This window comes from Carlito syrichta, unplaced genomic scaffold, assembly GCF_000164805.1.
Source record: "Carlito syrichta isolate Samal-C Ts95f unplaced genomic scaffold, Tarsius_syrichta-2.0.1 Scaffold123684, whole genome shotgun sequence".
Taxonomy (NCBI): domain Eukaryota; kingdom Metazoa; phylum Chordata; class Mammalia; order Primates; family Tarsiidae; genus Carlito; species Carlito syrichta.
The window spans coordinates 182,369-197,341 of record NW_007067780.1 but is presented as its reverse complement, the minus strand read 5'-3'; the positions used below and the strand labels follow the sequence as shown (position 1 = coordinate 197,341).

The following is a 14,973-nucleotide window of genomic DNA, read 5'->3' as shown; positions in this document are numbered from 1 at the left end:
TCTGCATATATCTAAGTCTCTTTTCTACAGTCTTCTTCAGAAAGCTACAGTGGATAAAAACCATGCAGAAAGATGCACTTCCTGGGTCATCCTCAGAAATCTATTCAGCTGTCTCTCTCGCTAGAACCCACCTTCCCCCGGCATAGACCTGCTTTCTTACTGAGTCACAGGAATTCATAACCAGTTACGTTTACTCTAGAGAATAGGCTAAAAAACTACTCTATGGGTTGAGGAGGAAAAGGCTGGCTAAGAAAGATTTAAGAAGTTTCCAGTTTTTAAAGACTGTCTTTTAACCCTTAATTAAAATTATTTAGTTTCATTTGATAGTTAAAATGAATATTTCAATCAAAATATATCACTTCCCAAGATCCCATATTTACTTTACTTGTACTATGGAGCTTTTCCCTACCTGAATATATTCAGGGGATATGTCCATTTTAATTCTAACTGAAAAAATCAGAAAGAAGATGTTAAAACAAAAAGCCTCCTAAATTATTTGGGTGTCCCCCACATTAGCGTGTGTGAATAAAACTTTAAGGATTATTGATTCAGACCCTAGAAAACTACAGTATAAAATAGGATAGAGGGCACTGGATCTAAGTTCCTTGTTTGCTTTTGCTTTTTTTTTTTTCTTTTAAAGATGGGCAGAAGAAGTTTAACTTGGATGATTTCCATGTTCATTCCAGCTATTTGATTAAGATCCAGCCTTTGGATTTTTTTTTTTCCCCCTCTCCGGCTGGCACTCCATTTCAATGAAAAGCCAGGCATGAAAAAAAGAAAGGAATCCCAAGTTGCTGCCAGCTCTGGTGAGAGGTCAGGTTGGGGGAAAGATTAGGAGGTTACTGACTATGTCAGGGATTCACAACCTGCCTCATTTCTTGAGGCTTAAACTAAAAGCAGCTCCTGAAGAGATGTTACTATCCTGTAATCACTGGAGGAGAAATTATTCTCCCTCAGTAAAATCACTTAGTAAATGAAAAGCAATGATGCAATAAAATTCACAAATACTGATGGGGTCTCTAAAATGTATAATACAGTGCAGCCTGCTGGGTGTTGGACAGTATCCTAAATGTGACCATCGAAGAGCTATAAAAGAAAGCCCTTTCTTATGAAAGGCCTTTCTTATGACTATGAACAAACTCTCCAGCCACACACACACTCAAGAGCAGGGACTGTCTTTTCCAGAACCCAGCTCAGGGCTGGCACGAGTTTGAAGCTCAGGAAATGTCTGTCAAATGGCAAAGAAAGGAGGAACACCTTCGGTCATCAGCTGCACCAGTCAGGCACAGTGGCAGCTACCCATTTTAGTCAGTTTGTCAGTTTGTAACCAGACAGCCATTAATTAAGCAGCTTTAATCTCTTAAGGGCATTTTTCCTTCAGGTAAAATAAACAAAAAACAGAGAAGACATTTATCACCAGTGCTTCTTCCAAGAATAATTTTAAAAATTAAATTTAAATTTAAAAAAAATAATAAGCCACTTAGAAGTTTCCCCGGCAAGCCTCAGCCAAGAAGGCATAACACTTTTTTAAAAACGGGCAATTTATATGAAAAGGGCCTTTCCCAGCAAGCCTCAGCCAAGAAGACTTAACTTTTTAAGAAATCAGGCAATTATATGAAAGTGGCCAGGGGCTGGATGCATAATCCCCTGATTTGAAACCAACCCAACAGGCCCAGATGACTTCTTCCAGCAGATACAATCAACAGGTCATGAACATGTTCCCAAATTATCTTTCCCTCTCCATGGAAGAGAGTTGAGAGCCCCCTTCTGAGGGCATCACATTTCTTGGATTTCCCATCAGAATGACCTTTACCCTCCCACCTCTCATAACATCCCCTTTAGTAAGAAAAAAAATACAGAATCATATATACAAAGAGCAGAGTTAGTAGAACATGGGTAATTTGTATGGCAAATTGGACTTCAATGATTTGTGAAATCGTATATCTCTTATTCTAGCTCAAAAACCTTCCCCATACTATTTTCCTTGTCTTTTTTTTTTTTAAATCTCTTTTTCCCCAAAGAATTCATATCAACAACTCCATCTGTGACCAACTTTACAATCAGCCACAAAAGAGGGAAATTTTTCAGAAAGAGAAAGCTGGTCAAGTTTTAGTTATCAAGGATGGGAAGTATCTTAAAAATACAGCAAATACTTTGGTGGTTTTCCTTCCTCCAAAGCCAAGCTGATTAAAGATTAAGCCTCTTCCCTCCTTAACCTAAACCACTCTGCCTATATTTGAAAGACTACTGTTCAGCAGGAAGTTTGGAAAACAACAGCTGCCAATATCATTCTAGGCATCACAGTAGTGGAAGGGGGAAAGTCATAAGCTGGACCTTGTGTTTGGAAAATATGCTTAACCAGAAGTAGCTTTTTACTCTGCACTTGTTGCTACTGCTATGCAATTTCTTAAAATGAAAGTATTAATTTGGGGAAATATTTAAAATATATATTTCATCTATTAAAAAATATTTATCTTTTTACCAAAAAAAAAATCAATTCCAACTGAAAAGTGTTTCTCAAATTACTGGAGATATAGAAAAGGTGGCAAGTGAAAAAATAAGTGTCTTTGCTCCTACCAACAAGACTAGCCTTCCCATAATTGCTACAATCAAGAAAGGAAATACGTGAAAAGGCAGTAACTGATAAGTTTTCTCTAGGGGGATTTAGTAAGATCACCCTCCCTGTCTTCTGCAGACCAGAGCCAGCTCTCCTATTTTGGGCACTAACACGCCCTCCAGCAGCCCTTGGAGGCTATAAGTTGCTGGTAGGACCTAGACTGAAGTGGTGCGACTATAAAGTAATGAGATTGATACATGTTTTTTAAACATACATCTGCACATATGCACACACACACACATACAACACAGAATACATACATTCAGATGAGTGAGGTTCCCCACCAAGGCAGTCACCGAAGAGCTTCCACATATCTCAACGATGACCACAATGCTTAAGACATCTCTGGAACTTCTCTTTGGGAACTGTTTGGGAACTATGAGCTGCACAAGAAAATGGCTCTGACTGCTTTAAAGCAGCACCCCACTTACTACTTCAATACCCTTGATAAGCCACCTTCTTTCCCAGTGGCTTCAAATAACTTCTGGCTCGTTTCAAACTTAAAGTTCTCTCCTATAACCACAAAAGACCGAAGATTTGCCCTAAGAAGGGGGCAGATCTCCTGAGAAGAAGTTAAAGGAGATATACTAACTCCCCTGATGAGCAAGTCACTTTTCTGGACCTTAGCTTCTGCCTCGGTCAAAGGAGAAGGTAGGATAGATGAACATTAAGGTCCCTTTCAATTCTAACATTTTGAGGGTATGTTTCTAGATGTTTCCAGTCTTTGAAGACAGTTCCAGAAATGTTTTCTCCAATGGCGGCATCATTGGGAAAACTGCAGTATCCTGCTGGGGTACTCAAAGAGGACAACATACACTGGGATATATAAGCTCTGGAAGTTTTGTTAAAATGCCAGTCATGTGACTTTATAGTAACAACTCATACATACACAGGGAATGCCATCTGAGATTCCCTGAAATCATATCTTAACCCCTATTCTCAATGAGCCCAGATGGGCAGAAGCACCAAGCACCACCAGGGATGCAAAAGACACATGGTGTCAGCTGCTAAGGAAAATAAACCCCAAAGGTCCATGGGACTGAATTTACCAGCTGCATCCAGCTAGATACCTTGTTTCCATAGTATGGAGTTTCAGCATTATTCATTGCCTGACTTCAGAGCGAATTTTTAGAATTTCATTAGGATTTTAGATCAACATTGCAGATAGTCATTGGCCATGTAGAAAGTAATAATGAAGCCTGACTATAGTTTGTCTCATAGGCTGAAACCCCCAGCAAAACAGAAGGCCATAAACTGTGGGGATGGGGATAACTGCGCAGTACACATTTATACTTCCCATCAATCTTTATTGTTTGTGTGTGCACTTTGCACTGTTCGTGTGTAACACCTAGCCTAGCTTTTCCTAGGCTACCCTGGCGGTAGTGGTCCATTTGGGAAACCTGTAGAAAATCCATGGGATTTGTTGTCAGGAGACCCAGCGTTCGGTTGGGGCTTTGCCACTTAGTAGTTGAGAGAACCTGAGCATCTGCACTGCAGTTTCATCATCTAAAAATGGGGCTAATACCACTTACATGTTAGGTCTCTTGAGAAGACCACATTAAATAATGTCTGTGAATGTGCTCTGTCAACTCTACAGCATTAATCAAATGTTATTTTTTAATCAGAGAAAATAAATCAATTTTTGTAGAGGCATAAGCTCAATTGATTTAGGTAGGTATTTACTTTTGACAAGGGCAGGAGAAAGAGGAACATAACTATCATTTTGGATCTGCCAAAGAACTACACTGTTTACTTCTTTGAACAAGATGAAATTAAGATTTATCTGCAAGGCTGATTTAAAACAATACCCTGTTGAAAGAAGTCAGGTGATCTACCAGTTTGAGAAGGTATCCCCTATTTCCTCTACCATTTCTGATTGTGGCCATTTTGCTCCTGAATGAGGCTGTTTCAAATCTCATTCCAAGTGGGTGATGTAAGATTTGGCCCAGAAGCCCTCAGGATGGGTCACTCAGAGAGTGAGGAGTGCTTCTGGCCTGGGTCACAGAGAAACAGAGACGCAGTTCCCTTGGTTATTGACTACAAAGGCCCTGGAACCTCTCAGAACCGTATTAGACAGTGTTTTGCCATGAATAGGAAACCAAAGTGAGAACATTCAGCTCTTCAGGATAAATGAGCAAGGCCAAAGACCTCTTAAAAATAGGTAACACTGTCCAGTAAGTGCTACTTGGCCCCGGCCATGCTGCTGGACCGTAAGAGATACTGATCCATGCTTCCTTTTCGCCGACTCACAGTCCGCCTCTCATTGTCAAACATGCGCTGCAGCTGCAGAGCCAGCTGTCGGTCCTCTTCCTCTTGCTGCAACTTCTGCTCCAGACCCACTTCACTGCTGGTTTGTCGCAGTTTTTTAAGAGAGCCATTTTGTTCCAAGTGCTTGGTCTTACAGTGTCTTTTCCGGCCCCGACGCAAGGAAGGAAGTGTCTCCTCACTTAGGCTGTCTACTAGAACACCATTAGCCAAATCAAAATGATTTAATGTCTTCAATTGTTTCTTTGTTTTGAGGGCTCCACCCAAAACATTGTTTTGGGGTAGCACTGAATTAACTGCTGAGATTTTCATGGCTCTGCTTACACAGGTTGTATCTAATTTGGCATCTGGGGTTGACTCTGACCCCTCAATCTGCTCCCTCTCCAAAGAAGTCCCACCGGCTCCCACTTTGAATTCTGAGGAACAGCAGGTTTCCGATGGGATCTCAGTGTTCCTCTTACCATCACTGTCCTGTTCTGCTTTTGTTTGGCTAACGGAGGGGAAATTATCAAGGTCAGTGGGGGTGGGTCCCGCATACTCGGAGAGTACTTGCCCACTTGACAATCTTGTATTTAAAGCCACAAGTGGCTTCTCCTTGCTAGAATGTATAACTTCAGAGCCTAGTAAGTCTTCCCCCGTTTCAGGAGCCAGAGAGGTGAGAGTAGCTTTCGAAAGGGTCTTTTTGATCTGCCGCTCCTGAAAGATCTGTTCCCACTTTTTGAGGATCCGTGGGCTGGCTTCATAAGAAGTCTGCTTCTGCAGGCTTCTGGTTAGGTTGCGGGGTGTTGATTTGATGATGAGGGGACTCAGCACACGGCCATCAGGGAGTCTCTTGGGAGGAGTACACGGTGAGCAAACAATAGGCTTGAAATGGTTTAGTTCTTCAGAGATGCTGTCATTGCTCTCAGGGCTGATAGAACGCTCTGGCTTATGCAGGGAAGCCAAGGATGAAAGGGAGCTGAAGGGCAGACGCTTTTCGACAGTTAAGTCAGGGGCTGAGAGGCAGCGGTTGTTCTGAGTGGACAGGAGGACACCAATGATGGGGTTTGAGGCTGGAGCCATAGTTGTGACCTGAAAGAGATTTAAAACATCATAAATACATGTTTCCTTCATCATTCCTTTATGATGGGAGGGACAGGGAAGGGAAGGATAAGAAAAGGGATGAAGGATAATGTGAGCCCAAGACATGGAAAAAATTCCTCATCTAGAAAGCATACCACTTAACAGAAACTCTTACACACTTGAAACAACTAATAAAATTGAAAAAGCTATAGGAAAAAAAACTTACCAAGAGCTTTTAAAAAAAGGTTTCTCTAGTGGCCCTCATTCTACTCATCTTGCTACTAATTAAAACCCTCTTCCTTCATATCTGTCTGTAGATTTCTCCAACATAATCCTGACCTCGTTCAGCTTCCCCTCATCTGGAACAGTTCGTTTTGTGTCCATGTGCCATGGGGATGATGGGGTGGGCTTGGCTAGCCCGGAACCTGTGGTGAGATATACCTTGGCTTTGTTGGCTGGAGCTGCTCTGAGTCTGCTCTTCACTCTCTCCTGAGCCGTGTCACTGCAGCTCTGACTCCTTTCCACTTTGGAGTTTAGCTTCCTAAAAAAGAATAAATAAAAGACAGATTTTCAGAATTAGCCCATATACTAGGTAAAGAAAAAGGATGACAATCTCTCGTGCTCTGTAAGCCACTCACCAAGAAAGGTAATTCCCTTGGGCAGCTACAATAGAAAATGTGTTAATTTATTAACAAAACACATTCTAAGAACAAACTCTGCCAAAAGAGAGTGCTCCAGAGAGGGCATTTGATCCAAGCTTTTGTTTCTAAGACCAATGGCTGTTTTGCATATGCTGAGAGAGAGTACAGATACTTCACCTTCCTTCATGGGGTAGACCACAATGGTAAATCACCTTTACAAATAATACATTTCCTCTTATTAAACCCAAACCTCTCTTCAAGCAACCTAAATCATCATGAAACATACACTGAAGTACTCACAAAAATGCACAGCAGTGTATTAGACCTTCATGTGTGGAATCAAAATTAAATATACTCCCTCTTTAATCCATTTGAGCTTCCAAAGGCCTAAATCCTGGTGATTTAAGAGATTTCAAGAACATGTGGTTTTCATCTACATATTACATTATGAGTTTATAACCCAAACCAAACTCCATAGTAACTGGTATTATGTACGCAGGTCTACTACATGATAGCATGCTGAGTGTTGTAAGACAGAATTCTAATACAGCTAAACTTCCCCCATGTTTTCCCACTAAGAGTCTTATAGCCTGAGCTCTTACATTTAGACCTCTGATTCATCCTGAGGTAAGTTTTGTGTATGGTGTAGAGTTGGAGTCCAACTTTATTATGTTATACGTGCTAGTTGTCCCAGCATCCTATGTGAATCTTGGGTTAGAATTACGTGCAGATGACTATCACCTACTCCACAGATGGCAGACTACAAGTAGGGACACTCAATTAACTTCTGACTCACCTGTATTTCCCATTCCCCAACTTTTGCCTAAATATATGTCTGTTCATCAAGAATTTATCATATACCGACTATATGCCAGGCACTGATGGGCACTATCCAGGCCCTGAGAATACAGAGAGGAATGAGACACAGTCTTGGTCTTTAAGGAATCAGAGTTCAGTGGGGCAGACAGATAAATAAACATAATAGTAAAAGGGCACAAAAAGTATGCATAAGATACCTCTTATGCATAAAAGAGAGAGTTATTAATAACCTGGGATGGAATGGAGAGCAGGGTTAGAAAAGCCTTCCTGTAGCAATGTGCACATCAAAGGATAAATAAGAATTTTCCGGAAGTCAAGGTGGACATGTAGCTATACAGACGATTCCAAACAGAAATTAGTTCCTCAAATGATTCTATTTAGCTTTGGAATTGAATGCATCATATCTACTCTTTTGTGGCTTTTCTATGCCAGGGTTAGCTCAAAGAAACTTTATAAAGTAGATAAGGTATATCCCCAGGATGCCTCTCCTCTTCCTACAACTCTAGTGGAAGCTGGTCCCACCCACTCACAACAGCTTATATTCTAGCATTTCTATGTTATTCTTCCCAGCCAAAACCCTCCCATCCTATGTCTTATGACCACATATTGTTAATAAGGAGAAAGTGGTGGCTAACCTGTATTACATGTTTAGACTTTACCATGAACGTTCAACACTTAACCTAAATGAATAATGTGAAAGTTGTACTATGTAGTCGGAGATGCATTTTGGAACAAGTAGGCAATTTCACATCACCCTATAGACGTAGAGGCTTAGAAGTCAGCTTGACTGATACTTTATTTTTAAAAACTAAATATTTTTGCATTCCTAGAAGTCATACAAACTGTCAGTGATGTAGATCACTCAGAAGTAAACTGTATGGCAGATTAAAATGCTGTGGTAAATAATGTAAGCCTTGGGTCAGGAGAAGGAACATACAGTTGAGAGAGACAGCATTATTATTTCACATATATGACTTGTTGGTTATGATTTCATTGGAGAAAAGACAATCAGAGGAAAAAATTTTCTGACAAAACTGAGAAAGGCCTTTGCAACATTCAATAGTCAGAGTATGGAGCGATACTGAGCTCTATGCCATTAGGAGTGTTCAAGCTGATCCTCCCGTTTCACCCTCCAGAGTGGCTGGGACTACAGACACATGTCACTATGCCCGGCTAATTTTTTTATTTTGTGTAGAGACAGAGATCTTGCTATGTTGCCCAGGCTGGTCTTAAACTCCTAGAATAAGGCAATCCTCCCACCTTGGCCTCCCAAAGTACTGGGATTACAGGCATGAGCCACTGTGCCCAGCCAAGAAAAGATAATTTTGATCAAGAGGAGCATCTAGACACTGAAGTCTACTACTCTACAGTGTAAGTGCTATAAGAGAAGTTATACAACTGAACTCCCCAAGTGTTTTCTTCTATGAGTTGTATAGTTTTGGCTCTTATATTTAGGTCTTTGATCCATGATGAGTTTATTTTTGTATGTGGTATGAGATTGGGGTCCAAGTTCATTCTTTTGCATTTGAATGTACAGTTATCCCAGGATCAAATGTGAAGAGACGATCTTTTCCTCCACTGTATGGTCTTGTTACTCTTGTGGAAAATCAATTGACTATATATGTATGGGTTTATTTTTGGATTCTCAATTCTATTTCATTCATCTATATGTCTGCCCTCATTCCAGTATCACACCATTTTAACTGCTATAGCTTTGCAGGAAGTTTTGGAATCAGGAAGTATGAGAACTCCACCTTTGTTCTTCTTTCTCAAGATTGTTTTAACTATTTGGGATCCCCAAATAGTTCCATATATGAATTTTATCCATATATAGTTCCATTTATGAATTTTAATATCAGCTTGTCCACAAAAAAAGCCACTGGAATTTTAGTAGGTATTGCACTAAATATGTAAAAAAAAAATGGGGCGTATTGCCATCTTAATAATATTAACTCTTCTAATCCATCATCTCAGGAAGTCTTTCCTTCTATTCAGTTCTTCTTTAATTTCTTTCAACAATGTTTTGCAGTTTTCAGCATGCAAGTCTTGCACTCCTATGGTTAAATTTATTCATAAGTATTCTCTTTTTTCCAATGGTGTAGTAAATTGTTTTCTTAATTACGTTTTTGGATTGTTCATTGCTAGTGCATAGAAATACAACTGATTTTTGTGTGATGAGCATATATCCTATAACTTTGCTAAATTCATCTAGTAGCTTTAATTTTTTTATGGATTCTTAAGGACTTCCTATGAATAATACATTATGTGCAAACAGAGATAGTTTTACTTCCTCCTTTGTCATCTAGATCCCTTTTATTTCATTTCCTTCCACAACTGCTCTGGCTAGAATTACCAGTACGATATTGAAAAAAAGTGGCAACAGTAGTCGTTCATTTATCCCATTCCCGCTATTAGGAGGAAGCTTTCTGTCTTTCACTACTGAGTATGATATTAGCTGAGGGGTTTTCAGAGATTTCTTTTATGAAGTTGATGAAGTTTCCTTTTTTCCTATTTGTTCAGTGTTTTCCTCATGAAAGGGCATTAGATTTCATTTTGTTTTTGTTTTTGTTTTTCCGTATCTACCAAGATATTCATGTAGCTTTTTCCCCCCACTCAATGAAAATGTTGCATTACATTGATTAATTTTCATACGATGAACCAACTTTGCATTCTTGAGATAAATCCCACTTGGTTATGGCGTATAATTCTTTTATTATGCTGGATTTGATTTGCTAGTACTTTTGTTGAGGAATTTTGCGTGTGTGTGTGTGTGTGTGTGTGTGTGTGTGTGTATACATGTGCAGACACACACACACACACACAATTTAGAGACAGGGTCTTACTCTGTTGTCCAGGCTGGAGTGCAGTGGCATGCTCACAGCTCACTGCAGCCTCCACCCCCTGACTTAAGCGATCCTCTAGCCTTTGCCTCTCGAGTAGCTGAACTACAGGCATATGCCAATACATGCTATGTTACCCAAGCTGGTCTCTAACTCCTGGTCAAATGATCCTCCCACCTCAGCCTCCCAAAGTGCTGGGATTACAGACATGGACCCACAATGCTTGGCCTGTGTTTTGAAATCAGAAAGTGTGAGAACTCCACCTTTGTTATTCTTTTTCAAGATTGTTTCAGCTATTTGGGATCTCCCGCAGGTTCACATATGAATTTTAATATCAGCTTGTCCATTTCTGCAAAAAAAGGTCATTGGCATTTTAATAGATATTACACTACATTCTCTGATATCTTTACCTGGCTTTGGTATTAGCGTAATGATTGCCTCACTTTCATAAGTTGGAAAGTGATCATTACTCTTCTAATTTTTGGAAGAGTTTGAGAATTTGCATTAATCCTTCTTTAAATGTTTGGTATTTTCACCAGTGAAGCCACCTGGTCCTGGGCTTTTATTGTTGGATGTTTTTTGACTACTGGTTCAACCTCTTTACTTGATAGTGTTCAACTGAGATTTTTTACTTCCTCTTACAAAGTCTGAACTCATGAACTCATCCTAGAAAAAGTGCTAAATACCTCATTGCTGAATATTACAATGGTAACATTTGAAGTACTCCCCTTGGGAAGCTATGCACCTACACCAGTGCCTTGTCCAGCAGTCAATGCAATTTTGGAACTCTTTCTGGAATGGCCATCAGAGTTGTCGTTGTCTTACCCTTGATACCCCGAATGTCATCAAAACGTCTTCTTTTCAATATTTCCATTCTCTTCGGATAAAGAAAAAGTCATTGGGGGTGAGATCAAGTGAGCAGGGAAGGTGTTCCAATATAATTATTTGTTTACTGGCTACAAACTCCTTCACGGACAGTGCTGTGTGCACTGGTACATTGTCATGATGCAAGAGCTCCTTCAGGACTATTTTTTCACATGCCTTTCTCATGCCAAGATTTTCAGTTAAGGTTTTCCTAAGTGTTTCTCTAACGATGTTTATTTGGTCTGCTATGGTTCTGACAGTCAGTCAACAATTTTGATGCACAATTCAACTAATTTTTGCAATGATTTTGTCAGTTCTGCTTGTTAATGGCCATCCTGACCTCTTTTTATGAGTGACACTTTCTCTCCCCTCAGAAAAATGTTTGATCCATTAGTACACTGCCATTTTCTTCATGGCATTATCCCCATAAACTTGGACTAACATGTCCCCAATTTCAATTCCACTCTTGCCAAGTTTAAGAAGAAATTTAATGTTTGCTAGTTGCTCTAATTCAAGCTCTGACATTCTTGCAACAAAAACATGCAATAATGAGTGACGCTCAGCAAGACACCACCATACATCAACATGAACACAGTTGTGAGACACTGATATACAAAGGTTATGAAACCTTACCAAGTGGTTTGTACAGTGCTGTCAATATAAATGCATGGTGGCAAGTTCACAAATTTAACTGTAGAACTTGTAAGTTGAGGTACTTTGTATGTTTCTAGGAGTTGGTACATTTTCATTTAAATTGTCTAATCTGTTGGCATAAAACTATTCATAGTATTTGCTTATAATCCTTTTTATTTCTATAAGACCAGCAGTGATGTCCCCACTTTTACACATGGTTTTAGTAATTTGAGTCTTCTCCTTTTTAGGTTTGTAAATTTTGTCAATTTTATAAAAGACCCAACTTTTGGTTTCATAGATTCTATTGTTTTTCTATTCTCTGTTTCATTTATCTTCACTGTAATATATTATTTCCTTCCTTTTACTTGCTGTGGGTCTGCCTCATTCTTCTTTTTCTAGTTCCTTAAGGTAGAAAGGTTATTTGAGATCTGTCTTCATTTTTAATGTAGGCTTTTACAGCTATAAAGTTTCCCTTGAACACTGCTTTAACTACATCCTGTAAGTTTTGATGTGTTCATTTTCATTCCTTGCAAAATACTTTTAATTTCTCTTGTGACTTCTTTGATCCAATGGCTTTTTAAGAACGTGTTGTTTAACTTCCACGTGTTTGTGAATTTTTCAGTTTTACTTCTGTTATTAATTTCTATTTGTATTCCATTGTGGACAAAGAAGATATTGTGCATTATTTCAACCCATATTGAGATTTGTTTTATGGTCTAACATATGATCTATCCTGGAGAATGTTCCGTGGTTTTAGAAGAATATGTGTTTAATGTTGTTGAGTAGAGTGCTCTATATGTGTCTGTTAGGTCTAGCTGGCATAAATTATTGCTGTATGGAGAGTTTTAGTGATCTGGATAGAAGACCACCACAACATCACCTTAAGCCAAAGCTTAATCCAGAGCAAGGCCCCAATTCTCTTCAATTCTATAAAGGCTGAGAGAATTGAGAAAGCTGCAGAAGAAGAGTCTAATGCTAGTAGAGGTTGCTTCACTAGGTTTAAGAAAGAAGCTACCTCCGAATAATAAAAGTGCAAGGTGAAGCAAGTGCTGAAGGAGAAGCTGCAGGAAGTTATCCAGAAAATCTAGCTAAGATAACTAACGAAAATAGCTACACAAAACAACAGGTTTTCAGTTTCAGTGTAGACAAAACAGTCGCCTTTTGGAAGAAGATGCCATTTGGGACTTCCATCGCTAGAAAGAAGTCAATGCCTGGCTTCAAACTTCCAAGGACAGGCTAACTCTCTTATTAAGGGCTAATACAGCTGGTGTCTATTTCAGTCAAAACCAGTGCTCATTTAGCATTCTAAAAATACTAAAGCCCTTAAGAATTATCCTAAATCTCTTATTCTTGTGCTTTATAAATGGAATATCAAGGCCTGGATGGCAGCACATCTGTTTATAGCATGGTTCACTAAATGTTTTAAGCCCACTATTGAGACCTACTGCTCAGAGAAAAGTATTCCTTTCAAAATATTATCATTCACTAACAATGCACCTGGTCGCCCAAAAGCTCTGATGAAAATGTACAAGATGACTAATGTTGTTTTCATGCCTGCTAATGCAGCACCCATTCTGCAGCCCATGGATCAAAGAATCACATCAATTTTCAAGTCTTATTATTTTAAAAATACATTTCGGCCGGGCTTGGTGCCTCAGCCTGTAATCCCGTGCCTTTGGGAGGCTGAGGTGAGTGGATTGCCTGAGCCCGCAGGTTCGAGACCCGCCTGGGCAGCGAGACCTCATCTCTACAACAAATCAAAAAATCAGCCGGGCGTGGTAGCACATGCCTGTTAATTCCAGCTACTTGGAAGGCTGAGGCGGAAGGATCGCTGGAGCCCAGCAGGTCGAGGCTGCAGTGGCCGGGAGCGGCCACTGCACTCCAGTCTGGGCGACAGAGTGAGACTCCAACTCAAAAAAAAAAAAAAAATACATTTCATAAGTCTATAGCTGGCCAGGCTCGGTGGCTCAGCCTGTAATCCCAGCACTTTGGGAGGCCGAGGTGAGTGAATTGCCTGAGCCTGCGGGTTCGAGACCCACCTGGGCAACTTGACGAGAGCTCATCTCTACAACAAATCAAAAATCAGCCGGGCGTGGTAGCGCGTACCTGTAGTTCCAGCTACTTGGAAGGCTGAGGCGGAAGAATCACCGGAGCCCAGCAGGTCGAGGCTGCGGTGGCTGGGAGCAGCCACTGCACTTCAGTCTGGGCGACAGAGTGAGACTCCAACTCAAAAAAAAAAAAAAAAAAAAGACTATAGCTATCATGGATAGTGATTCTTCTGATGGATCTGGGCAAAGTCAGCTGAAACATTCTAGAAAAGATTCACCATTCTAGATGCTATTAAGAATAAATCATGGAAGGAAGTCAAAATATTAATAACAATTTGGAAGAAGTTGATGGATGATTTTGAGGGGTTCAGAACTTCAGTGGAGGAAGAAACTCAGACATGATAGAAGTAGCAAACAAACAAAGAAACTAGAATTAGAAGTGGAGTCTGAAGATGGGTTTGCATTGCTTGAACAAATGAGGAGTTGAGTTGCTTCTTATAGATGAAGAAAGGAAGTCATTTCTTGAGATGGAACCTATTTCTGGTGAAGATGCTATAAACATTGTTAAAGTGACAACAAAGGATTTAGAATACCACATCAACTCAGTTAATAAAAACAACAGAAGGATTTGAGAGGACTGACTCCAATTGTGAAAGAAGTTTTACTGTGGGTAAATGCTATCAAAATAATAGCACTTGCTACAGAAAAATCTTTTTTTTTTTTCTTTTTTGAGTTGGAGTCTCACTCTCTCTGTTGCCCAGTCTGGGGTGCAGTGGCACGCTCATGGCCACCCAGCACTGACCTGGGCTCCAGTGATCCTTCCACTTCAGCCTTCCAAGTAGCCGGAACTACAGGCATGCGCTAACTACGCCTGGCTAAATTTTTAAAATGTATTTATTGTAGAGACAAGGTCTGGCCAAGTTGCCCAGGCTGGTCTTGAACCTGCAGGCTCAGGCAATCCACTCTCCTCGGCCTCCCAAAGTGCTGAGATTAGAGATTGAGCCACCAAGCCCAACCTAGAGAAATCTTTTATGAAAGGAAGAGTCAACTGATGTGGCAAACATCACTACTGTCTTATTTTAAGAAATTGTAGCTGGGCTCGGTGGCTCAGCCTGTAATCTCGTGCTTTGGGAGGCTGAGGTGAGTGGATTGCCTGAGCCTGTGAGTTCGAGACCCGCCTGGGC

The 14,973-nt window shown here is 40.2% G+C and overlaps 1 protein-coding gene across 1 annotated transcript in view; it reads right to left on the bottom strand.

The window, feature by feature from the left end:
* Window positions 1-4,106: 4,106 nt before the first annotated feature.
* RNF169 (ring finger protein 169) overlaps window positions 4,107-14,973 on the bottom strand; it is a 69,847-nt gene continuing 58,980 nt past the window's right edge. Inside the window, exons 6-7 of the mRNA XM_021707738.1 lie at window positions 6,386-6,485; window positions 4,107-5,953 (exon numbers count right to left, since the gene is read on the bottom strand). Of these exons, the coding sequence (XP_021563413.1) occupies window positions 4,799-5,953; window positions 6,386-6,485 (1,255 nt within the window). The 3' untranslated portion in view covers window positions 4,107-4,798. The remainder of the gene's footprint in view (window positions 5,954-6,385; window positions 6,486-14,973) is intronic.